The 26,171-nt window shown below is 44.0% G+C and overlaps 3 protein-coding genes across 7 annotated transcripts; 1 reads left to right on the top strand and 2 right to left on the bottom strand.

The window, feature by feature from the left end:
- Window positions 1-1,062: 1,062 nt before the first annotated feature.
- On the bottom strand, window positions 1,063-1,903 carry LOC118877436 (arginine/serine-rich coiled-coil protein 2). Of its 2 annotated transcripts, XM_036816244.3 has the most exons (2): window positions 1,434-1,903; window positions 1,193-1,372 (listed from the first exon to the last, which is right to left on the bottom strand). In XM_036816244.3, exons 1-2 carry the CDS (start codon window positions 1,696-1,698, stop codon window positions 1,341-1,343), a joined length of 297 nt encoding a protein of 98 aa, XP_036672139.3. In that variant the 5' UTR covers window positions 1,699-1,903; the 3' UTR covers window positions 1,193-1,340. The 2 variants fall into 2 exon arrangements, with proteins under 2 accessions (XP_036672138.3, XP_036672139.3); XM_036816243.3 differs by having other exon boundaries at window positions 1,063-1,903.
- Window positions 1,904-3,040: 1,137 nt separating this feature from the next.
- Window positions 3,041-17,176, top strand: corn (microtubule-binding protein cornetto). 3 transcript variants are annotated; one of them, XM_036814848.3, is made up of 8 exons: window positions 3,041-4,161; window positions 12,339-14,238; window positions 14,299-14,608; window positions 14,672-14,969; window positions 15,030-15,239; window positions 15,299-15,470; window positions 15,934-16,140; window positions 16,213-17,176. In XM_036814848.3, the coding sequence occupies exons 2-8, from the start codon at window positions 12,358-12,360 to the stop codon at window positions 16,441-16,443; spliced, it is 3,309 nt and encodes a 1,102-aa protein (XP_036670743.3). In that variant the 5' UTR covers window positions 3,041-4,161; window positions 12,339-12,357; the 3' UTR covers window positions 16,444-17,176. The 3 variants fall into 3 exon arrangements, with proteins under 3 accessions (XP_036670743.3, XP_036670742.3, XP_065720179.2); XM_036814847.3 differs by having other exon boundaries at window positions 3,042-4,161; window positions 15,934-16,155; XM_065864107.2 differs by lacking the exons at window positions 15,934-16,140; window positions 16,213-17,176 and adding an exon at window positions 15,817-15,873 and having other exon boundaries at window positions 3,043-4,161.
- On the bottom strand, window positions 17,104-26,171 carry melt (ventricular zone expressed PH domain-containing protein melted). Of its 2 annotated transcripts, none has more exons than XM_017069254.4 (10): window positions 25,390-26,171; window positions 20,927-21,082; window positions 20,617-20,868; window positions 19,724-20,528; window positions 18,909-19,663; window positions 18,608-18,845; window positions 18,335-18,486; window positions 18,147-18,275; window positions 17,755-18,036; window positions 17,104-17,692 (listed from the first exon to the last, which is right to left on the bottom strand). In XM_017069254.4, the coding sequence occupies exons 2-10, from the start codon at window positions 21,029-21,031 to the stop codon at window positions 17,435-17,437; spliced, it is 2,976 nt and encodes a 991-aa protein (XP_016924743.4). In that variant the 5' UTR covers window positions 21,032-21,082; window positions 25,390-26,171; the 3' UTR covers window positions 17,104-17,434. The 2 variants fall into 2 exon arrangements, with proteins under 2 accessions (XP_016924743.4, XP_016924742.4); XM_017069253.4 differs by having other exon boundaries at window positions 18,335-18,504; window positions 25,390-26,170.

Here is a 26,171-nt window from a genome sequence, read left to right as displayed (position 1 = left end):
CTACAAATTAATATAACTCTTAGTTCGTATCGAATAATCCAAATAATATGATTACATAGCTGTATTTTAACTAGCCTACGAAAGCATAAGGAAACCCATTAAACAGTCATATAAAATCGAGGAGCAGGAGGATCAGAGGGACGAATCGAACACATTTTGGAAACCGTGTGCCAAAATTTGTTTTTAGACAAAGCTCTCTTAAATTACGAGTAAACAATAAATAATGCAAGCCATGAAAAGCGAGTAAATAGCAGCCATGAAATATGAACATACAAATTAGAGACACAGAATCCACAAAATAAAGTTGCAGATTAAGGTGTTCACTTGGGGGAATTTATTGGGCCCAAGCCTCAGCATAATTCTTTTGTCGCTCATTTCAAAATAAAACGAAAATTCACGAGCCAGCAGCACTCTTTGTTTATATAGCGATTGCGGCATTAACGCCGCAGCGATTTTAGTCGGTTTTTATATGAATTTATTTGTACGAAGCAATGAAATGGTTTATTACATTTAACATCGAATTTTACGAATTTATTAAACAAACAGCAAGTTGCGACTGCAAGGAGCAACCTCACAGCAAAGTCTACAAATCAAAAGAAGAAATTAACTTAATAGATCACAATCAAAACGAGAACAAAACCAAGTACTTATACGAGGAGATGAAACAATTTTTATGTTAAACATATAATTAGCACAACAACTACAAAATAAAAACTATTAATGTAAAAACAAACGGCATTTAAAAAATATAAGAAATATTTAAAAATAATAAAAGGGTTCTTTTTCCTTGGTTGTAGTATTTAAACAAAGGTAAGTTAGAAGAAAATGCCTTTTTTTACATTATTCTTTAATTATTGATTCAAAACAATCATTCATAAAAAAAATGTATCAGGAAATCATTAGTTTTATCAAATTCTTGATAAGTCGTCGAAAAGAAGAAAAACCAATACCCAAAAAATATGCCAACCCAAGAGTAAGGCACATATATTTTGTATTTTTTATTAAATACCTCTGCAACATAAAATAAAACTCACTTTAAAACTTTCATATAATATTTTTATTTATTTTTTTTGGATTTTTGTATGTGCACACTTAAGAGATAAAATGATATAATGAATAATACTTAATGAAGCCAGATACTCACACTGAAATCCGAACGGGCAGAGCTAGGGGCAGTGCTCGGGATCGTCGGGAGTCGGTGTAGGACCTGGAACGAGAACGCCCATGAGAACGACCACGCGAGTGACCACGGGAGCGACCGCGGGACCTGGAGCGATCCCGCTTGCGATCCTCCCGAATGTGTCTCCTCCTGGGCATGATCTCTTCCTTCTCGGCGAGAATCAGCTCGCAGTCACTGTTGCCGGAACTGGAACTGGAAGAGGAGCTAGAGTGATGGTGGCGACCATGTTTGCGTCCCCTGTGTCGACTTTTACCTCCTTCGGAACTTCGGTGCTTGGACTTGGTCTCCTTGCTGGAGCCCTGAGATTCCTGTTGTTTCCGGATTTGCTTCATTACATCGTTCAGCATTTTCTGAGCCATGTTGGCCTTATGGATTAGATTCTCCAGCGACGGGGTGGCGACCATGTCCTCCACTTCCACGGGCGTAGTTCGTGGCAGTTGGCCGCGGCAACCTTGACATGCCTCGGGCACAGGATTTGCCGCAGTTTGCTCACGTGCCGCGTTATCAGATTGCGACATTTTCGCACTAGTTTACACCTGACTCGATAAGAAATTCACTTAACACCTTGCTTTTCAGATTTATTGCTGCTGCTGGTGTGGATGTAACTGCTGCAACTGTTGATATTGCTGCGGGAACTGTTGATGTTGCTGCTGGTACTGTTGCTTCTATAAATATTAGTGCTGCTTCACTTGAACACTGGAATGTGACTGGCTTCTCTGGCATTTGGCTGCTAAGCTTTTATAGGCAACTTTGACGCCAAGCTTATCGCATTATAAACATTTGCATTTGTTTATCAGTCACATACTAATACAATTGTGCGATAAAGGTGACGTCATCGTAGCTATTTTTAGACAACAGGCTTTCGTAGAATTGGGAAAATGTTTTCATTGATCACGTGTTTTGGATGTTACATAATATCGTAAAGTCAATAGTAACCTCAAATATATTTCATAACCATACCAAATTCTTAATTTTCAAAATATCTGAAATAGTTTCAAGTCAAGACTTAACGACGAATGCTTTCTTTTTAATAAATTGTTTATATGAAATATCTTTTTAACTTAATGACGTGATGGTTTTTTAATGGAGTATAATTATTTCGTGGAATTATAAAATACGACTTGTTCCTTGTTTTAATATTTTTATTTACAATAGTTTAATCTAAAATATTTTATATCAAACCATAACGTATAATTTAATATTAAAATAAATGAAACGTTACAGATCATAGAAAAATGTTGTGTCTTAAAACAAGTTTAATATTTAAAAATATTTTATAAACATAAGACGTTTTCATCAATTTTAAAACATTTTATAAAAATGGATTAAGAAATGCCATTTATAAGCAATGTGCATACATTTAAAAAAATTTATAAATTTAACATAGTTTTATTACTTAGAAAATTGTACAAAAATTTACAGGAACTTGGCTAATACGTATAACATAACGTATAAGATAGGGCCGTATAAAATCTGACATTTTTCTGGTATTTTTAAATTTGGGTTTGAAAAGTGCCCGCCAAGAATGCTACCTTAGAGAACCGGTTTCTTTTTGTCTTTACCCAACATTTTAAGAAATTTGAGAATGAGTTTATATTTCATATCTGAAAGAATTCTGATATCACCTCTTCGCAAAGCGGATAAAAATAAAACAATTGAATTACCACTAAAAGATACTTTTTCAGCAAGCAGATACATTTAACAGCGGGTGGGAGTTTACAGTGAGATATACCAGACAGTTAACAGGGTGAGAGAGAATGCCCGATTTGGTATTTTTTCGTTACATTTCTTCGGTTTCTCTAAAGATTCAAAAATCTATATAAGCAACCAGCACCCAGTTCTCTCTGTAATTTTTCGAGAGAGCGCTGCAGCGCGCGCTGTTTTCGGTTCCTATTAAAGATAATTTTAAAGAAACATCAATATTTCTTTAAAGCCTGCGGAGTTGCGGCATTTGAACCAAAATTTTTCGGACGAACAGAAAAGGAAATCGTCGTGATAGTGAGTTTTTTTCGCCTTTTGCAAATCAACAGAAATATGGACATTTAAAAGAAGTATAGCCATGTATATTCTAATTTAGTGAACATATTTATCGATTTAAATATTATTTAAACTTGTTGTTTTTCGTGAGTGGGCGCGTTTCCTTAACCAGCCGCTTTTCGATTTTCGTTTTTCCGACTTTCCTGCGCGCGGAACGGGTTTTCCTCCGAAGCCTTGCGGTCTTTTAGCTCTCAAGCTGCAAAAAAAACAAGGCTGAAAACTAAATTAAAACGACAGACTGGCATTTGCGGCAAATTAATCGATGTTGCGGCATGGACTTTTAATTCGCAGATTCATCATCGATTTTTCCTTTTGAGCTCAGCTGCAGTGCGCTAGTGTTGTGTATATATGTGTGTGTATATGTGCGAGTCCTGGCAATACAAGTAAACCGTTGGGTTAGGTAAACGGAACAACAAAAGGAAGTGAACAAAGAGAGAGGGGACGCAAGGCAGAAAAGGACGATTTCGAGTCCTTGAGTGATCACTGTTGCAGCTGTCACGAAAAAAAAGCCTGTGTGTGTGTGTGTGCGTGTGGGAGAGAGTGGGAACAAGAACACCGGTGATAATTTCTCTCCCTCTTTCGCCGTGTTTGTGCATTCAATTTGCACAAAATTGAAACGACTCGCTAAATTCGCAAATTTCCGTCCGCGAATTGCCATCCATTATTTTGCACTCCCCCCAAGAGAGCGAGAGCAATAATAGAATTATCAGGCAGCGTTGGAAAATAACAAATCCGAAAAGAGAATGCCCTGGGAGGCCGTAATGCCGCGACCCTCTGACATTTCCATCGTCGCCCACCAAAGGAACAACAACTGAGCAGCAGAAACAACAACTCGACAAACAAACAAACAAACAAACAAAACAGCGAACGAGCGAATCAACGAACTAAACTCCAGCAGCCTCAACCGCTGGCACAGTTTTTCTCCTTAAACTCCAACTCCGTGGGTGAGTAACTACAGTAGAACACCACTAAGACGATCATTTATAGGCTGCAGATCAAAATCAAATTTCATACTATATTACAACTCCCCGAAACGCCTTACAAAAAATCAAATGGTTTAAAGATCTTTCATTTAAAATTTTTTTGGGTCTTAGAAAATATTTTTACCCTTTCCTCATCATTGTAAAATAAGAATATCATATTTTGTTATCATGTTGTGATAACAGAAATTTTTTTATTTAAAGAATTATCGTTTTTATATCTTAGATCATTACAAAATCTCTGTAACATGGATTATTATGAATATTTTTTTTAATCCAGAGGAGTATGGAACTTATACCGAAATGGCTATAATCCAGATGGTAGTCCATCTTATTGAATACCCACCGTAAGTCTTTGGCGGGTAGAAAGTGGTTATCGAATATGAGCTGCGTCTTAAGTTGAAACCACATTGTCGGTTGGTTGAGGGGGTGGTTGTGGTGGGTCAGAGGTGGCAAGCCTCATGTCTTGGCGTCGTGTGGCTTTGGTTTTTAGCTGAAGTTAAAAAGGTCAGGACCGACCCGTCTTGGGGCTACCGGACTTTGTATCCTAGCCACGTCGCCCGATTCATTATGCAGCGTTAACTTTGTATGTATATGCTTGTGGCAAGCGATGAATATAATTTCAGTTGCATGACTTCGGCGATAATCGATTTTGAAGCGACGGAGCAATCAGGAAGAGTGCAATTTAATGTCAGTCCGTCATTCAGTCAGTCAGTCAAACAGTCACAACTTAAATCACTGCAAAAAGTTATGCTCCGAAATGGGGGCCAACATGACGTGTTCGCTTTTAAGATACAACAAAAACGTTCAGCAAAAATCGAATGAGTTTCCTTTTTCTTACGAGTAATGATAGCCATTACACTTTTTGTGAACAAATTAGTTTAAAGATTATAATCTTTAGTTAAATCCATTCGTTGTTTTGTGCAACATTTAAAGTATTATTAATTTTATAGAGTTAATTTTCAATTCAGGTATGGTCTTTTTTTCTTGTGTATTCCGGCCCATTTAAGTGGCGTTTACCATATTCATAAGCCTCGATTGATGGAGCAGCGGACATTGCAACCGTTACTCCATAATGCGACAATTTGTTACTTGGAGTGGGGGAGGGGTTGGTATAATGGAGAGTGAGTTCAGGAAAACGCTAATTAAGCTTCAATTAATGCAGTTTCCGCTGAGAGTCGTAAGAAACAAGCCTCCGTTCTTGTGCTTTCCTCACACATCGTGTGACACATTTCGCTTTCCCACACGCCTTTCGCCCGATCGACTTATCAGCACCTTCCAGTTTTAGCACTCTTACCACTTTGGCTTCCCCACTCCCTCAAGATAAGCAGTGCATTTCCAGCGTATTTCCCCTGATAGCCGGCATATAAATGTCCGATTAGCGGGCCTCCCAATAACAATGGAATTAATTTATGATAAACAAGTTTTTAAAGTGTGCGATATTTAGCAGCTTTCTGATTCGAGCCTGTTTTTTTTTTTTGAGCAACATTCTCTCTGCCCCTTGAAACTTGTCCAAATTTTGCATTGTTTATAATCAGTAATGGGGACTCAGATACGAACACATGTCTGGGTGGTTTTCAAGGTCAGTTGAATGGCCAGATTTGCTTGGTTTTTGATTTGGCAGCCCTTGAAACACGATAAACGAGGGCAAACAGAGCAGAATTCAGGCTGCAGCCTCAGCTCGTCTTACCCCAGACAATGGGCATTCGGTTATTGCGTTTCAGAGGGTTCTGCCTTGGAGAACGGTTCTGGAACCCTGCCTGGAACCTTGCCAAAGCTCTCGAGACACGCGTTGACAATGAGCGAGGCTCTCAGGCGAGACTTTCAGGCGTCTCCAGATGCTTTTCACTCGCTTTGTCTGTGCCGCTTTCGGCTATTTGTGCACTGGTAGAAAATATCTAAGGTATAGGAATAAAACTAAGTCAGATATAGGAAAAAGATACCACAGCAAAATGTCATCAATGCGTTCTTTTTATTTGTTTGGTTCCAAAAATATATTGTTATCATATCGGGAATTTATCTTAATGATAGCAAACAAATATTATTATCGGGTAACTCGTAAATTCTACAGAAATGTGGCTCAAATTTAGGATTTTTTTCTTTTAAATAAGAAATTAGAAAATGTTTTTTCTGATATATAACATATGCTAGATTTTTTCACTGTGTGGCTGCCTCGGGTTTATAGATTGCCTCCAGTCAAGCTCAACTCTGAGCGGCGCTGGTCAATGGTCAAGACCGCTTTTCGCCCACCTCCCGCCACCAGTTTTTCCCCACTTTTGGCGGCGGAGAGTGTCGTGTGGCGCATGCCGCTGAAAAACTCCTCGGACCGTGAAGTACACCACTCATTGTTTTTACTCGCAATGGTATGAAAACTATGTGTATTATGGCATGTCGTAAAGAGCCATTTTCTTGATATCCAAACTGTTAAGAGACCAAGTTGCCATAGGCCAAGTATCCGAACATTGCGATGGAGATCGGACCGCAGCCGCAATCCCGACTTTCTCCGTCATATGACAAATAATTTTAGTAGTTGGCGTAATTGCCAACGCAATGAGTTGTTAATTAAGCCGGAGAGTTTCACAAAGAGAGCGCTGCAGTGGCGAGTGGGATAATGGGTAAGAGAAGTACTAGTCACCATCACCATTTCATTTCATTCCGGTCTACGCCGGTCTATTCCGGTTCGCATTCGGACCAGGCCAACGCACTATATTCCGCCCTCAGCAGTTCCGCACATCTCAAAAACAAATCAAGTGCGGCACATTTGTCACAAAAGACTCCATTGGCGGAGTACATTTCAATCGCTGGTTGCCTAATAAAAGATATTTATAGAATGGCGGGAAACATGATTAATGCGGTCTTTGCAATGCAAAAGGAGATTCGAGATATGAAGACTCCTAATATAAATCGAATGTACATGGTACATATTTCTGATAACCATGAAAATATGATAATCTCCTCGAGAATTATAAATACAAAGATTGTGGTATATATAATAAAGATTAGAAAAAGGATTTATATTACTTACGGTTGTCAGCTTAAATATTTTTGTAGTCCAGTGTAATCCTCAGAATGTGAAGCATTTTCAAGCTCTTGGGAGTTGCCTACTTTTCACTATTGCCCAATCTGCTTTTCGAAAAAAACTTTCCAGCAAATGCAAAGCGAAACTTTTGCGTGCCGTTGCCGTTGACTGAGAAGCCGCCAAAAATTGTTTATAGTTTACGGCACTAAACAAAACAACAACAATGAAAGCAACATCGGCGTTTAAATCAACAACAACACACACCAGAGGCAAACGTTAAAAACTTCAAAAGCGATGAGCGATCCAGTCGGCCGCTTCTTCCTGCAATGCCGACTACTCGTATTATTGTTGCCCAATATCAGATCCAATGCCCAATCCCCAATCCCCAATGCCCAGTGAGCCCGTTCCCGTTACCCAATATTCCCGATCCCCAAAAGCTATGTTCGTGATAGCCAGCTGCCACCGCTATAAGGCCCAGCCACGCCCCTCCCGCCACCAGGTTTTAATACCCCGCCTCTTTTCGGTTTCAGTTCTTGTTTCTTTGATACCCCAAACACTCGCACAGTCTAGCGGGAGTTAGCCCCAAAAACAAATTGAAACTGTTTTGAACAGAAAAAATGAAGAAAAGCAAAGCCGCCAAGCAGAGACAGGGGAATCGGCTAAGAATTAGAAAATCATGCTTACAATTTTCTGGTCCGCTCTGTGTGCATAATGCGCGATAAGTCGGCAGGTGCAATACGGAACGAAAACACCAAAATATAGGCGAAGCCAGATAGAGGGAAAGAACCCGGAAGAGTCGGAAAGTTCTTCGACTTCCCCCACTGCCCACTGTCATGACTCCTGCCCCTTCTCCGAATAATAAACTCTGCACTGTGAAAAAAAAATTAATGTTACATCTATAATCTAATTTTAGTAAAAACAAAAATCATGGTATTCTAAGAACATATACCTATCTAAGGGTACTTTTCCAAAAATCTTTTTAAAATTATTAAAAAATAAATTTTTTCTTGTATTTCATATTGATTTTTTAAAGATTTAATTGTAGACTCAAACAACTTCAAAGAAGATATTATGTCTCCTCCATATTTTATAGGTGAAATGATATTTCAATTTTAAAATTTGATATAATTTAATATCAATTCTTGTCAAACCTTATCTATATTGACAGTTGGAAAATATTTTATTTTCGGTTTACCAACACTGGCTTTTGAACTACAAATTTTAATATATTTTAATCTCTGTGTTCGAAGTTTTGAATTGACGTTCGTCCCCCAGACGAAAACTGTGCGCACAACTTGCAACTGCAACTCATTATAACTGCATCGGGGGACGGAGGGGATGGTGTTTGGTTATGGGGTGTGGTGGGGCAAGGGGATGAGGGACTTGGCTGTTCAGCAGATGCGGGCTGCAACTAAAAAAGGGGGTGTGGTGTGGTGTGCACCGACCGGGGGCAACTCGATTGTAATTCGCGGCACAAATGTTTCACTTCATTTGAGTTTCGTGGATCGCTGGCAGCACAGGAAGTGCTTTGACAAACAACAAAACGGTTTTCGGGGAGTGGACCCACTTCTCCGGGGCGTGGCAATCGCCCACGCACGACCACCTGTTCGACAGTTACAAAGAACGTGGGTATCCCATAACACCCGGTTCCATATCAATTAACCATCGCCAGAACTAACTCCCTCCCAAAGAGAAGCCCTGCCAATTGAGTTCTACGAGCTGCAAGTATCTGGGATTTGAGTTCCAGCAAGTGGGCATTGAAAAAAGGGGTTCCGCTAATCCCCTGCCCCAATCTGCGACACAAAATAAATTGCTGTAGATACCCATTGTATGGGGAAATAAATTGTTTTCAATGCAACTGCCACAACAGACGGAATAAAACGGGAGGAGAAATTTATGCAAGTGAACGTTCGTATTTCCCCTTTTCAATTTGGAAAAAAAAACTACGGAACATATGGCGCAGAATCACTGACCAAGGAACTGCGATCGCATAAATAATCATATGCATATGCAGGCAGTGCGTTTCGGAAAAATATGACAAAATAGTTGATTATTACATACCATTATAATTTTCTTTAAAGAATAACATGCATTAATCAAAAACCCTGAGTCTTACTTTGATATAGTTTTGGAAAGAATACACTATACCAATTCAACATGGTTTTATAGTCGCATAACGCACTGTTTATGCAGATTCTGTTCTGAATTGTCATGCGATTTGGAGTACATATACTCATATATCTGTTTGTATGGAAATGCATAATTGAGGAACAAATTGCTGAGCGGTTCCCAGAAAACGACTTGACCGCAGTTGTAGATGCGATAAGCCACTGAATTCTGCAGATCTCGAAATTCTGCTTTCAATTTTAGTCTGCTGGGAAATTCCGATAAAAATAGTAGCTATGGAAAAAACCGCACTAACTGCTATGCCTTTTCCTAATCCAGCTTATCTTAACGATCCCAAACTCTCACCCAGGAGTGGGTTGTTAAATCAGCGAAATCGTTGTGATAAGACCTGCCTCTGTTCAATGAATGGATGCTAATCCCAGATGAATGGAAGATGTCTGGGAGATGGCGGGATTGGTGTGTGACCGTTGACAGTCACCACCAGACGCATCAGAGACATCAAACGCCGCAATTAATGCCGAGCGAAGCGTTAAGCGCAGCACTTGTGGCACTTGCATCTCTTGCAACTTTTCCCATTTTCCATTTCCCCCACACAACCCGGCTAAGTGCAATTAACTTGGCAAAGTCAGCGACATCACGACGTCGCTGGTGCCTTCGCCTTTGGTATATATTCTTGCTCTGCCGAGCGCCTTAATCGAATTAGTGGGCCCCTCCGAGGGGAATACTTTACCCATTGATTGGAGTTAATGTGCCGTGACGAAATCGCCCTCGAGGGTTTCTATTCTCTGCGCAATGTGGGCTTGTATGTAATTATAAAGCTTTCGCCTTGAACTATAATTCGCCAAAACATTGTTGCATCTTGCAACATCGTATAGAGATAAAACCATGACTCAAAATTATAAAAATGAAAGTGTTTATCTACATTTCGGGTTGTGTGTTCCGTTGCAGACACATTAACATACAAATCTAACACGATGGAAATCCAAAATATATTTTTTTCTGTGCACAAATTCCGCGTCAGTTCCGGTTTATTCACACAATTCCGCCAAGCGCCTTGGCACCGACATAGTGACAGTCTCGACTTCGATAAGGCCTCAGCCTCAGCTTCAGAAACGTGTTTTTGCTGGCATCTCCGCAGACTTGCATCTTTCACTGCCAGGGCCATGGCTTTTCAATCGATTTGTGGATTAGCGGCGACAACTTCATTCCCAGTCCCCGTTCCCAATCCCGATTTCCCATCCTATTCCCTTCTCCGCCTGCTGCTCAATGTGTATCCAGCAGATACTTTGTGTGTATCTCTGTGTGGACATGTGACTGTTTATGGCTTCGCTTCGCCCCTCTTAGCACCCTACTGGGGGGCCAGTGAGGAGGCTCTTGGAGTCTTCCCATCAGCGCTCTCGAGTGGTCTTCATTTGGGGGGCTGTCTTGTCTGGATGGCATAGGAAAACGAGCCAAGCCGGCTGTAACGTCTCTTTAAAGTCAACTCCAGCATGGTCCGAGTGGCGGGCACGACTTGAGACAGCCTTTAACATATCGTAAACAAGGTCGTTTGCAGGATCTTTCATTCTGGCTTTAGAGAAATTGAAAAAGCAGTAACAGGTAGAGGGGAGGATGAAGGGCATTCCTTGCCAAACCGGTTGGCAATTGGCCAAGTCTGTACGGTAATTCGCTTCAAATAAATTTCCAATTTGCTGGAAACTGGAGCAACTTCATTAAGATCTCCCTTCGCACTCACCGCCAGCGTGATGAAATCGTCAAAATTTGCCCAAATCTCTGGGAGATCGCATAACAAACATGACGCTAATAACGTGTGTCTAACCGGGACTGTAATGAAAAGCCAAACAAGCTTGAAATGTGTACCAAACTAAAAATTTCAAGTGGTGAACCCATAATACCCTTATGAATGCAAATGTACCAAAATTTTGTAAAGCTTGCTTCTTAGACTAACTTTACGAAATTATTAAAAGAGTGCGATATTTTTATTGACATTGTGCTCAATTTATTTATAATGGTTATTATTTTCATAACCGCATATGAAATTTGACTGTATACTTTTACTTAGCACCATTCTCACCTTCGAAATTAAAAAGCCACTTTCAATTAGAGCCAACATCTATGACCCGGTCTTTATGAATCTCAATGTGAGTCAACAAGAATGATGATGGCTATGATAGAGTGCGAACTCGTGGCACAACAATGTGGCATGCCAAATTGGATGCGAATTTGGAAAGTGCCGCAATGATGGCCCAAAGCTGTCTGCGAGGTGGGTCAACGTGCCACAGCCACCTAAATGTGCTGTGTGTGCTGGCAACCTCAAGCATATTTCGCCGATGACGACCCCACGAGACAATGCTCCTCATAATTTATTTGCGACAGACCCAGGCGATGGCCCACTTCGCTGGGACGTCGCCAGGTGCACATTTCGTGTCGTGTCAGTCTCCTGTAAACTAGTTCAAGTCAATCATAGCCTGGGGGCCACCCGATTTGTCCTGGTCACGATGCAATCCCCCAGTCAGTCAGTCCATCGTCCATCTGTTCCTGTTGCGTGCCAGGCAACTTGACCGAAAAAATGAATTGTACTCGAAAATCCTATTTTTGCATTCGGGAAAAGGTCGGTGGCATGCAACTTGTTTGTGTCGCATGCCGAGAGAATGGGAGCGGGAATTGGGGATCGGTATCGGTGCGAAATGCCAGCATCCCAAAAATACGATTCCCGAAATGTGGGTCGCCCCAAGTGAATCACTGCACAGAAAAGAATTGGCGGAAAATAAAGTTTTTTAACTTTAAATTACAAACAAGTAGGTGTCTTTCACCGAACTAACACTTTATGCTGGAAAAACGATTACAATAAAAAGTGAAAATACTTTAAAGGCGTAACTCTTATTATATTTCAATGATTGAAAATATTTAAAATGAATATATAAAAACCATTTATTTTCCTTAGTGCTCTGACTAACAGTATTTCCCTATATTTTCTCTTTTATTATATCCTCAGTGGACTAGAGTGCCCGGCCATGTCCGCCACTCTCTTCGAGATGGCATCGCAACCGGAGGAACAGCCGCAAGTGGTCTGCCTGGAGGAGCAGCTGGTTGTGGGCATGAGCAGCTTGGAGCTGAGTGAGTCGGTGGTGACCCCCAGCAATTGCGATGGCAGCGACAGTGGTCTTGATGTGGCCAGTTGTTGCCACTCCCGAGTCACCTTGCAGCGTGGACTGAGCAGCACCAGTGGCGGCTACACCAGCAGCAATGGCCTGGAGGAGATCTACGACAGCTGCGAGCTGAAGGTGACCACGGTGCCACAGGCGCCCAGTGAAACGGGCAGTGAAAAGACATCACCTCCCAGGAGAACGGGTTCCGTGAAGAAGAAAGTGGCCATGTTCGAGCCGGAGCCAACGGGAACTCCTGCCAAAGATCAGCTGCGTGGTAGAGTGGCCAACCTTAAGAGAGCGGAAAGCCTGCCCAGAAACAGTTTGGCGCCAGGAGCACCGGCCACTCCCTCAACGCCCAGGGACAAGTCACGCCTGTCGACCTCCTCCTCCTTTCGAGTGCCCAGTTCCACGCTCACGCCCACTTCGACCCGCCTGGCACGCCCCCAGAAACCGGATACCCTGCCCAATGCCCTGAATCGAGCGCAGTCTGTCCAGCGGCTCTCGCAGGTGCAGAGAACTCCCTCCCTGAGTCGCGCCAGGACCCCGGGAACCCCCTCAGACGATGGTCGCTGGCCGGCGAATCGGGGAGCAGCTCGACGCGGGATGTCAGTGACCCCAGAGGTGACGGCAAATCGAATGCGAGGAAGTCCCGCGCCTGGAGGAACCCTACCCCGTCGCCGGAAACAGCAGTCCGTGGAGGATCTCACTGGGGGGCGCCTGTCCAGGAGCAACTCCATCAGCCGGGCCGCTATCGTTGATGCCCGCATGACCTCCTCGGTGATGGTGGTGCCCACGACTCGCAGAAGCTTGGCGCCGGCCACAGCCAAGGTCAACTCCCTAAGGAGACCTCAGACAGCGACTCCCAGGACACGAATCTATCACGAGACCGCCGTGCAAACAGCACTGACCAGCGAAGATTTGGAGCAAGTCCTGGGCGGCGGTCTACTGCAAACTCGTGCCCTGGACGCCGTGGAGCAGCGCCATCAAAGCACCCAAGCGGAACCCGACCAGAGGGACTTCGAGCTGGAACAACTGCGTCAGGAGGTGCGTCAACTGAGCGCGAAACTGCAGCGGGAGCGGGAGGAGAAGCTGGCCATGCAGCAGGAGCTGCACTTGAACACGGAACGGGTGATGGGCATGCTGGAGCTGGCACGGGTGGTCAGTGCCAGTGCGGGAACACCCACATCGGAGGACAGTGGCGATGGCAGTGGCCACGACAGCCTGCTCATGCTGGAGTCCCAAATCCAGATCAGTGGCCATGAGCTCTTCGAGCGTCAGCAGGAGATCGGCCAGCTGAGGGCCATGTGCCGCGCCCTGCAGCAAGAAATGAGAAGATCCCTGGCCACGCAGCAGCTGCTAATCCAGGAGAAAGCCGCCATCGAACTGGAGTCCAGTGAGCTGCAGGATTTCCTGCAGCACGAGAAGGCCGCCCAGTGCGATGCTCTGCGAGATCTGGAGGCGGATTATCAGGCAGTTAAATCGCAGCTGGCCAATCGCGAGGAGGAGGCAAAGGTCCTGCGGGATGAGTGCCGACATTTGGTGAGGCTAAATGAGCAGCGCCGCCAGGAAAACCGCCTGCTGCAGACCAAGTTCACCGCCCTGGAGAACAAGTCACGGGAGCTGATCCACCAGCAGAATGCCTCGGTGGCTGGAGCATCCACTGCCCTCTCGGGACTGCACTCCCGATTGGATGGTCTAGTGGAGCAGCTGGTCTACTCCTACAGTATTTCCGAGCAGGACTTGGAGGTGGGTTTTGTGATATATATAGTATTCTTAACAATTAGCTAATACATTTTGATTTTCCAGGACATTCGCTTCCAGGCGGAATCGGAGCAGGTTCAGAACGGCCAGCGGCCCAATGGCCTGGACCTTCCCATCTGTCCTGCAGCCACTGGTGATGCCATCCACACCCTGGTCCTGGCTAGCGATGGCTCCTTATCCCCGCAGCGCAACCAGTCTTTCATTGCCGCTGTCATCGGTGCCATTCGCCAGGCCACCACCCATTCCGGGAAAAGACTGTCCCTCCGTCAGGCGGGAAAGAGGAATGGAGTAGGCTCGGGATCAGCTCAAGTAGTTATCACAGGCACTACCAGTCATGAGCCTCATGGAAATGGAGGTATTGCTGTTATAAGTGATAAAGAAATTTTGAAATTAATATTACTTTTATTATCTTGATTAGACGATTCCGATTCCACGGAAATGCTGGACTCCGAAACGGAACCCTGCCTGCTGATGATGGACAACGTGTTGGAGGATGTGGTTCACCCGGACTCGCATTCGCACAACATGGTTTCCTCCTGCACGGGGATGATCTCCCAGATAGAGCTGCCCACGGAGCTGATCAGTCAATGTAGCCATCAGAACAATCTAAATGGGGGAACAGGAGGAGATGACTCCCTGCAGCAGTTGTCCCAGGCCATCACCAATCGCCAGCAAATGGAGCTGCATATGCACAAGATCAACGGCATGCCCATGAAGTGAGTTACTAAGGGGGATTCCTTATAAGATATGAAAATATAACCTTCATTTTATTTCAGTCCCCGCGATCAGTGCAACACGGAGGAGCTGAGTTGCCATGATTCTCTGGCGGAGCTGGCGGAATTGCCCTCGCTTATGGAATATAGCACCGCACAGGCTGTGGTGGACCAGGTGATCGAGGTGGACACCCTGGTGACCAAATTGCTCAAGGTTTTGAGACTGGTTCAGCTGGACAACGACAACTGCATACAGCAATTGATAGTTGATAAGTCAGTTTACATCTGATCTTTAAATGATTGAAAACTTATTAACAAATGATCTGTTATAGGAACAAACTGCAGCAGCACAAGGAGGACATGCTGGAGAAACTAAAAGACTTGGAGGACGTCAACCTGAAGCTGCAGGACGATCTCATGGATGCCACCCAGGAGCTGATGATCAAGGGCAGTGATCTTGGTGGCGCCAAGGCCGAAATGCAGCGCCATCGCAACGAGATCGACGTAAGGTTTTAGATTTGATCGCCGCCACTGAGCTTTTTGTGGACTTTTGCGTTGCGCATCCTTCGAAGACATTTCTATATATCGTTTTACGTTTACGTTCAGATATATTCTCATATGTTGTACACCCATCTCGATCGCGATCTTACTTTATTTGATTGATTTAGTTTAGTTGTAGTCTTAATTTTGAATAAATTACCTGGCTTATTTATATTACTTGAGTTGTGCTGCTGTAGTCGTAGTTGTTGATCGATCGATCCTTCGATATAATTTGTTTCACTTTATTTCAATCATCATCACCTCAATCATCAAACGACCATCATCAAACGACATCTCGATGGTACGACAGTCGCAAATCAAGTTCAAAAGTGCACTATTTCGTTTAAAATGAGTCCCCAAACTAAAGTAACCACGCTACTGCTTCTCCACCATCTCCACCTGCACATCATCTGATAATCCTGACCAGCGTCTCAACGAGGACATCTGCACGCTGAGCACCTTATGCAGCAGCTACAAAAAGCTGTCGCCAACCACGGAGTTCCCGCCCATGCGCCTGCTCTCTCCCAACCAGGATTCCGACCAGGGGGATGTACTGGGAATCCTGAATCTGCTCAAAATGTGGCAGGCGGGTGGGCAGCTAAAGGATCCTCGAGTTAGGGGATATCTCGAAATGGTCAGTGGCAGCCAGGTGAGATGATACATCAATGTATGCCTTATTTTTAATCATATTACTCATGTTCTGCAGGTCCAAAACCCACATCAGGATAACAACAATGTGGAACGCCTTAGGATATATGCCAATCAACTGGAGCACGTATATCGCATCCTGGACGACGGACTGCCCATGGAGCTGCATCCTCCGCTCCAGCAACTGCGACAGGACATCGAGGTGGTCAGGACGAATGCCAACTGGACGCGACTGCTCGAAACTAATGAAACGGATCACAATGCCAATGGCGATGTGTCCACGCCTTGAATTGTGTCAAAAACTGTTGTTAATTGTCTAGTTAACTTTTAGATCTTGAGCGTTGTTTACTTTTACGTAGTTAGTTAAAAATGTTTGCGTCCAATTCTATGCGAAACAGCAGATGTAGATGTTTTAACCACGTCCAAAAGATATAATATTTTAAACAAATCATTCCATTCCATAAAGCAACTAGACTTCTTTAAGCCACTAGTAATAAATTTCAGTTGGTTTTTGCATTTAGCTTATATAGCCTACCCTGCAGCATTTTAAATTTCTATGCTGCATACTTTTTGTCTTCAAAATCTTTTTCCGTATTGTCCAATTTAATGGGTTAACAAGTATTCGATTCCCAAGTATTATGAAAATTATTAGAAATAACTATAAAGTTAAGTTAAACTTTGTTGAGCAGCACCTCAAAATGAAAAGCTCCATCATGCCACATTCGTTGAGAAAGTTTAGAGCCAATCACAAAGCAGATTTAGCTTAGATTTTGCTTATGAGAAAACGCCACTGACATCCCTTGAGATATGGCACACATCCAATTCCTTGCCGCATTGCCAAAATTAAGATTGCAGCTACAATTTGCCATTCAGTCATTAGTGGAAGGTGAAATAGGGGGTTTAGTGAAAGCCAAGCCCCGCGTACTGATAAATAACTAAAGCATTCGAGTTCGAAAGCAAGCTGTTTGTTTAATACACGTACAATAAATAAGCATAAACTAATACATATGTATAAAAATCAACTATAAATGAAAAAAACAATTTCGCAAAATTTTTGAAATCCCTTGAAATGGTAAGTACACGCTAGATAAGTCTATGGGCGTAGGCCTAAGGTATATATATAGATATATAATGGTATATTGTATATATATGGTGTGTATATATAGATCGCCGATCCTTTGTCTGTTTGTCTTTTGTGTGTTTCCGTTGCTCTGTCTTTACATTTACAAATAATCTCACATTGGGGTTGATTTAGGATGGCATCGCATCCTAGAAGAGTCCTAGAAGGAGGGCTTGCTGCTGCCCATGCTGCGGGCGGGCAAGCTATTCGTTTTGGCCGTGGGATTGTCCCGGGCCTGCGAGTGGGCCACCACGATGCTGAGGCACTGCACCCACTCCTCGGCATTCTTGCCGTCCTTGGGCTTGAGTATTAGGGTCTGGTCGGCGGTGAAGATCTCGAAGGCCTTGGGAATGTTGCGGGCTCCCCGCGACACCTTCACCGATCGTATCTGGTTCACATCGATGCTCTCCCCACCGCTCTGGAATATTTTGGAATTTAGTAACTCTTCACATTCTCGGATCAAATATAGTATATACTTACAGATCCCTTGCAGGACAAATGTGCTCCGGACAGAGTGAAGTATCGCGTTCGCCAGCGCCTGAAAAGTCGCCACTTGCCCTTCTTCTCCTTCAGCTGACCCTCTATCATGGGCTGATTACTGCCGTTCAGGAAGCCCACTGCCTTATCCGGATGGTTGCACAGGAAGCAGCCCCACTGGTACTCCAACTCGTTGCAGTTCGGGTTGGACTTGTCCGTCTTGGAGACCTCGAACACGTCCAGAAAGCCCGAGTGGCGCAGCTCGTTCACCAGAATCTCGCGGTCCTGAAAGATGATTACCAAATTTGTTTATTAAATTAAAATTGCATAGCCTTTAAATAAATACATAATAATTTTTCAAGATCATAAACATTTCTTCAAAAACAAAAACCCACCTTGACCTGAGGAAACTGACTGGTGACCAATTCAGTGAAGCTGCGGTTTTCGCACTTGAGTATCTGCCAGATATTCTTGAGATTGCTAATGCCAGACTCACGCGTGCTCAGCACGCACTTTTCCTTCACCTAAACAATTAAAAATTGTTAGAAACATTGATGTTAGCTCAAAAATCACCAGCACTTACAAAATGCCGCACTTGAAAGTCCAGGAACATCATATGTATCCAGGTCTTAGGGTTTCGTGTTCGCATCGTGAAGCAAGTTTTGGAATATAGGCAATGGGGTCCTCGAATCTGGCAGGCGAAGTGCAGTTTGGCCACCTTCTTGGTCCGACGTTCTGCGAATTCATTGGAAACTGTGTGATGTGTTTGTGTGTGGGGTGTTTGAGTGTTTTTATGTGGGGGATGGTTGGGGGAGAGGAGTTAGAGATTGAGGGAAAAGGACCTTCAAGGACTTACCCTCGATGCTGCACCGTGTAGGCGGCGGCAGGTGCTGCGATACCTCGTCCATATAGGACTTGATCGAATTGAAGTTCTTCTCGCAGAATTGCTGAACGGGATCCCGCATGATCTGGTATGGCTCGAAGGTGCTCATCCGCTGGTCCATCACACTGTTGGCGTTCAGCAAGGTCCTGCTGGTATTATCGCTGCGCCGAGGGGCCACATTGGTGGTGGGTCCCGAGACAACCACTTCGCTCTGGAATTCGAGTTTTTTATAATTTATAAATATTCTTTAGATTTTTAGAAGGTATATCCTTACATTTCCGTTGACAGGCAGCTTCATCACCGACTTGGCGTGGCCATTGCTGGAGGATTGGGGCAGCGCTGGCGAGGCATGGTGCACGGATACCGCATTCTGCGTCTGCGTCGGCTGCAAACTGGCCGCCGTCGAGGACTGTGGTATGGAGATCGAGCCCACCGACTGATTCAGTGCATCCGTGCTGTACTTCATCAGCACCGTGCTCGAGTTGAGCAGCGTGGAGGGTCCCTGGGAGTGGGGTCGCACCTTCGAGGGCGAAGTGGTCACAGTCACTCCGCCGGAGGTCACGGGTATGCCATGTCGGTTGTGTCCAGTGATGACCACGTTGTTGCTGAGAGGCGGCACTGGTGTCACGGGCGGATTGCTGAAGGCACTGGGTGTCTTCGGTGTGGCACCCGATTGGACTACCACATTCCCATTAGAGCTACCTCCTGGTTGCTGATTAATCTGCGAGTTGCTCAGCCGGGTCATGCTCTTGTGGAGTCCTCCCACTGACCCAGTGGCCACATTCAACCGGGTCACACTCCGGTGCGTGTTGCTGGCGGGATGCAGGCGACCCGTGCTCCGAGAATCCCCCAGTTTCACCCGCCGCGTGTAGCCCGCATGCTGGGGAGTGGGCGTGGCAGCGGACACGGGCGTGGAGGTGGCAATGGGCGCTGAAACGGAGGCGGGAGGTGCTGTGGGCGTGGCACTGGCATTGGCTACGCTGGCCGGCTGGATGATCGCGGTATTGATGGAGGGAGCGGCAATGGGAGCTATTAAAAACATATTTAAATTTATTAATAAGTAGTTCATAACCTCAGAATGTATCTTACCTGGCTTTAGCGGCGGACTGGGACTGGTGCTGTTCAAGCTAACAATGGTGATACCACCGGAGGTCTTGTTTCCCAAGGCACTTCCCACCACATCCTGTTGAGAGCTGAGGGCAGCGTTCTTCTGCCTCACACAGGCCAGGACCTTGTCGGTGAATAAAACCGGATAGGCGGAGCAGAGGCGAGTGGCCTCCTGCTGCAGGAGTGCCTGGGTGGGCAGGTGCTCCAGGACAAAGTCCAGGGCCTGCTGAGCCGTCTCCTTGCTCCCGATTCCAGCAGTGGTCATGATCTGGGCACAAAGTGGAATGGTTCCCGGATTCGTCTTGGCCGCCAGTTGCAATTGCTCGAAGTGATCGACGAGAAGATTGGGCGAATGCTGTGAAAGCTTCAGCAAGATCTGCATGGTTATGCTGGAGGTGTCGCTGTCGAGCAGGAAGCCACATAGCTGTGGAACGCACGATTCAAGGACCTCCGGCGACTTCTGCACAATCAAAAGGTACAACTGAAACACCGCCATCCTCTCCTGGGGATCACATTGCGGCAGCAGGGGCATCAGAAGTGGGGCATGTGGCGTCACCGCCTCCGGAGCCACCTCGTACACCTGCGAAAGCACTCGGAGGAGACCATAGTTTCCGGACAGGATCGACTCCATGACGGAATCCGTATGGGGACTCAGAAGGCAGGCGTGATCAATGGCCGCCAGCGATATGTAACTGGCCAGATTCCTTGACAGCTCACGATTTCCTTTCGGAAGGAACTGCACGGCAACGGGAAGGGCTATTTTCATCAGTTCTTTTTTGTCATAGTTCTGAAGGTTATAGAAAATAATATTAATAAAATAAATGTAATCTACCTAATAAATAAATAAAGAATTTTATGATAAACCTTTATCTTACCAGAAAAATGCTAGAGATGATATCGGCGGCAATCTTGGCGTGGGGTGGCTCTTCCTTGGTGGTTCCCGAGGGTTGGAGGTTCCACAGCAGGCAGGTCTTCAGAAGATCCACCAGAGCAGCACAGTACCGCTCCGCAGTACGCGTTTCCCGGATGCAAGAGAGCACTCGAGTCACACAGATCTCCACCACGCTCTGGTCATTGTTGTTCTTCACATAGTCCGCATGCGAAATGATGGGACTAATCTCGGAGAGCTTTTTAAAAACACCAAAATGTATTTCGATTTAGAGATAATATTAAGGGATAACCTACCACCTCCGTGATATCGTCTACAATATCTGCATCCGGCACGGAGAAAAGATCTCCGGCTCGGGAGAGATCGCGCTTGGCAAGCACTTTGTTGAAGAGTTCGTGCATCTTGAAGAATTCTCCCAATCAGGATTGTTTAATTTTCATCATCTGGGGCAGCTATAAAATATCAAACGAGATATTTCATTGAAAAAATAAAAATTTATTTTATCTTGTTTCATAAGAAAACTACCAAATAATTTGATAATATATTTGTTTTGGTAGAACCTCGAACAGAAGATCTCATACCCCATTGGAATGCATGGAACTACTTATATCATTTGAGAATTAGTCGGGTGTATTTGTTTATTTTAGTCTCTGCATTTTTTCACTGCCATGTTTGGAATTGGCCCATTGCCAAAGTTCAGGCGCCTCTGGCAGCCACTTTTTTATCTTATCGCCGGGCAGTTGCAAATGCGAACTAGTCCGCGAGTAGAGTTCCAGAGCGGTTCTATTCTCGGGTTCCCCGAAAGTGCATATATATAGTTGTATAAATATAGATATTCCGCGGACACTAAATACTTGTTGCATTGCTTCGATGCTTATCTTAGGAACTCTCGGCGAGATGCCCTTGCTCAGACTGATGTTTATATAAAAGTACTTGACAATAGACTTTGAGATACCAGAAATCCGCGCGAATTACGATTCGCTATAACACCTATCTTTATGACACCCGAATATGGGTCGAATATCTTTATGGAACCTTCAAATAATTGGCAATGAGTACAGGCTTTGGCCCACATTAATTGCCCAGGCTAGTTTGTTTACCCAAAAATCTGCACCGTATGGCCAGGCAACAATTCCGCGAAATGATTCTGTTCTTCTCTGTTTTCCGTGGGGTTTCCCGTGTTTGTGTTTACCCACTTGCACTTGGCCGCTTGTGTGTACCGCTGATAGCCCGGTAAATTCTTGGCCAACTTGCAATCGACTTCTTTGGACATTCGTGGAATGCAGCGGGCAACAGGGTCTTTTGATTAGATGCGCAAAATTCCGGCAAGGGATTAGCCGCGACTTAGCGGATCAACCGGGGAATTTGCTGGCTGGCCAAATGAGTGGGCGCCAAAAAGCTGGCAGAAAAGTCATTTTCCGCTGCTGTCACACCATCAAGGAAGCAGACGCCAACGCCAACGCCCGGGTTATTAAATTTTCAAATAAAAACCCAAAACCAAAACCAAGAGTTGCATAATCCACAGAGGCAAGAGGAAAGAGGCAGCGGCTCTGCACGCGAATTGCAGACGGTTTGGTTTGGCTTTGGGCTGGGGCTTGGGCTTGTGTTCGGGCCTCTCCACAGGCGGACAAGCGGACTGACGGACGGACTAACCGACGGACAAACCGACGGACAGACATTTGCTTCCTGGAAACCGGGACAGAAGACTGAAGACAGCGACTGGGCTGCTGTGGTTGTTGTTATTTATGGCTCATTCGCGCTCAGGTTGCAACACCAACAACAAACAGAAAAACTGGTTAAAAAATAAATAAAGAAGCAGCAACAAGTCGCAGCAGCAGCAGCAGCAACTTTGAGCGCCCGAGAGAAAATTAAAAGAGAAATAGAAACACACATATGGACGGGCAGGGTTACGGGTAGGGGTACGGGTACGGGTTCGGGTATAAGTAATGGATGATGGCGTTGGCTAAAACATAAACCGAAACCGGTGCGGCAGGTTAATACACACGAAGCCCCGGACCCGAGACCCGAGAAGAGGGGCAGGGACGGGGGCTATGGGGGCTCCGTGGTCTCCAGATTTCGGAGACAGAGTGGAAACAAAGGCTGTGCCAAAATTCAAAGACCCATAACTCTCCGCTTAGATTCTATTTGCATTGCTCCACAAAATGGCAGAGTTCAGAAATGGAATGAACACAGCCACTAAATATATCAGTTCGTTAAGCCTCTTTATTACAGTCCAACTTCTTCGACTCAAACAAGGATTTGGAGTCTATAATTTTTATGTAAATTTACCATTACAAACATGGTGACTCAACAATATAATTGAAACAAAATAGCTTTAACATTAGTCTTATACAAATCACAAAATATAAATATTCCAAGTCAAGACAACTGGCCTATTAAGATCTCTAAAACAAATTCCTTAAGTGCTTAACGTTTTCTTCATTGCCAAAATATTTTAGAATTACTAAACTATAGAATCTATTCCGAAAACTGAAATTTAAGTTTTCTAAAAATAACAGAAAAATAAACTAAAATATCCCAAATATCTTAAAGAACAATTTGTTAGAAAGTCAAAAGACATTTTAAGCCCGGTTTTATGAAATGTGTAATACCTGATGATGCAAACCTGCCTAATATTCTGAGAGTGAGCAAGATATGCACGCATTTTGTAGATCTTGAACGTGACAAGATCGCTGTTCGATTTACAGAAGTCTGTCTGTGTTTCATAAGAGCGTGCGAATGACTCAATTTTGCGATGGAAACAAAGCCGAGATGCTTCGCTATGAGTAACCCTACCTTTTGGCCAGGGCTGGACCAACCGACCAAGTGGCAAGGCCTCCAAGTCTCCTTGTTGGGCGCTTCCGCGAACCGGGCGGCCGGCTCACATAACCGTCACACTGGACGTATACGTATTCTGATCCAGCGGACATTCCGCTTTTCCGAAGCCGAGTCGCATTGCGTGCTTGGCAAGTGTTTGGTTCTTGTTTGTGCATTCCATTGTCATACCTGGCTAAGGTGCCCGGAGGAGGAGCGTCAAGTGTCTCGGCAGCCTGCCACTGGCAACTCGCAACCTGCAACCTGCAACTTGCAACTTGCGACTGCAATTACACGTCGGTTCAAAGTCTGCCCGGCGGCGGAGGGAAAGGAGTTTTTGGCGGCGGGCAGTCGCAAAACATAACTAGTATTAGTCGCTGATGGAAAACTCGTTTTCCACTCACCACCTCTAACAATCCGTTTCTGTTTCTGCCTACCCTACGCATGCGCAGACAGTCATTGTAACATTGGGTGGCTTGGATGGCTCCGATTGATAATATATTTGTCTGGAGCCTGAAATCTGGGTTGCAGATGTCATCGCTAATTATTGGTAAGTGAGGGTTAAGAGTGGAGTAATCGAGTTTATATGATCTAAACTTTAATCAAGGGTGCACGAAAGGTAATGGGAATAAGATATCTCTTTCATTTACATAAAAGTGTACATCAATACGAAGAAATATCAATTCAAATGAGAGTTACCCATCTGAATTCACACAAACTTAATTTAAATATATATCGAAGCACAAACAAATAATAGCCCTTAAGTCAAATAAAAAGATACCAACTCAGCGGTAATTGATACTAAATTAATATCAATCTGACTGCTATAATGTTCGACAAGTTTTATTCTCGATATCGGTAGTACCTCTGATGTTTTTTCGAAAAATTAACAAAATTATTTAAATACAATGAAAATTGCCAATCAATCATCAACGTTCTTAGCCAATTCTTTGAGTGCATTGCATCACCAGTTAAATTATGTTATCTACCCCACTGAAAGCCAAAAACCTACCACATGTACGAATTAGCAAAAAATGAATAACTTATTCGTTCCCCTTCCCGCCTTGCCAGTATTTGGGGACTGCGAAAAGTAAAGACAACATCAACACGGTAATCCGATCCAGAGACGAGGTGCTTCGGGGACAGGAGTGAGGGTATGTTGAAAAATGAGCGGCGCGTGAAACTTATTAATGAAAAGGCCGCGAACGAAGAAATTGCTGCGAATTAGCACAACAACAAGAGGCTCACACGAAAATATATACAAATATCACCACTACTATTGCTGTACCATTTGTTTTTGGCAGTTCTTAATGGGTTTTGCGAAGCCTGCGATTGCCAATTCTCTAGGGTTGCTACCTGGTTAACCTTTTACCTGCACAACTGGGGAAATAACAACATGAAATATCTTGTTTTGAAATAAATAATAAATATCTTTGAAGTCAACGGAATTTTCCATTGGTTATGCATGTATTTATATGGATTTAAATGTAATATCAATAGAAAGAATTAAAAAAAATAACACATTATATCATTTTTCAAATGATGGTTTTTTATGATTGTAAATCTAATATGAAAAACATGATATTATAACCAATTTATCCTAACCATACAAAATTTATAAAATCAAGCATCAAGTCTTTTAAGTATTTAAAGCCTACATAAAATAATTCAAGATAATTTAAATTTGAAAGTTACAAACTCACTTTATAGATCAATATAGTTTTTGTTGAGATTTTGATCGAAATAATGTGAAATTCATTTTAAAGCGCTCGCATATTATCGATTGTATCTAATATCCGCTTTATCATATTCATTTGAAAACCATAACTAAACATGTAATGGATAAAAAACTGAAATCCAATCAATTGCCCCCGAGGTACATTATTCAAATTGTATCTTTGAGTCTGAAATTTGAATGCGGCAACGGTGAATGGGCGAAACTCACCGGATTGCATCTGTGGCTGCTGGCAGACAGCTGGTCATATCAGTATCTTTCGGTTCGGGTAACTGGAACTGGTCGAGGGCGAAGTCGGAGTCGGAGTTAAGCCCGATCTGGCGCTCTCTTTGTCTGCGGTTCCTGCTCTCCGGATCTCTCTATCTGTATCTCTCTTGCAGCAGCAACAAAAACAAAAACACTTGAAAAGGTAAAAAAAAGGTAGACAACGTTTATGGTTGTTGTTGCTGTTGCCGCTTTTGTTGTTGCTGGTTTTGCTGTTGTGTTGTGTTTTTTTTTTATGGCTGCTACTTTTGTTAACTTTGGGTGTAGTTCAATATTAATTTAATTGTTGCTGCTGTTGCCGATAAAGCACAAAATTCAGAATTGTCGTTGGCGTTATTTATTTTTTACGGCCGTGCTTTGTTGCCGCGCCAGCGCATTGCTTTTTATGCAAATTTTCGCATTTCGTGTATATGTTTAAAGATTTCTGTTTTTGCATATTATTATTATATTTTTTTAACTTATGTGCGCTGCTGTTGCCGTTGACTGTTGTTTCAGCCAGAATGCCTTGTTCCACAATGCCTGATTTCTTTGTATTTTTGCTAATCACATTTTGTTAACACACACACACACTCGCACACACTTGCTCACACACGTAGGCAGGCGCACGCACACACTCAAAAGGCAAGAGAGTGTTGGCGAGGGGGCGACGGTGAGAGGAGGGCTCCGGCGGAGTGACGAGCGCGCTGGCCAAGCGAACGCGTTTGGGCCCGAATGAAGACTGAACCGAA

This window comes from Drosophila suzukii, chromosome 3, assembly GCF_043229965.1.
Source record: "Drosophila suzukii chromosome 3, CBGP_Dsuzu_IsoJpt1.0, whole genome shotgun sequence".
Lineage (NCBI taxonomy): Eukaryota > Metazoa > Arthropoda > Insecta > Diptera > Drosophilidae > Drosophila > Drosophila suzukii.
The sequence above is the reverse complement of the archived record's forward strand: the minus strand, read 5'-3'. Positions and strand labels throughout refer to the sequence as shown.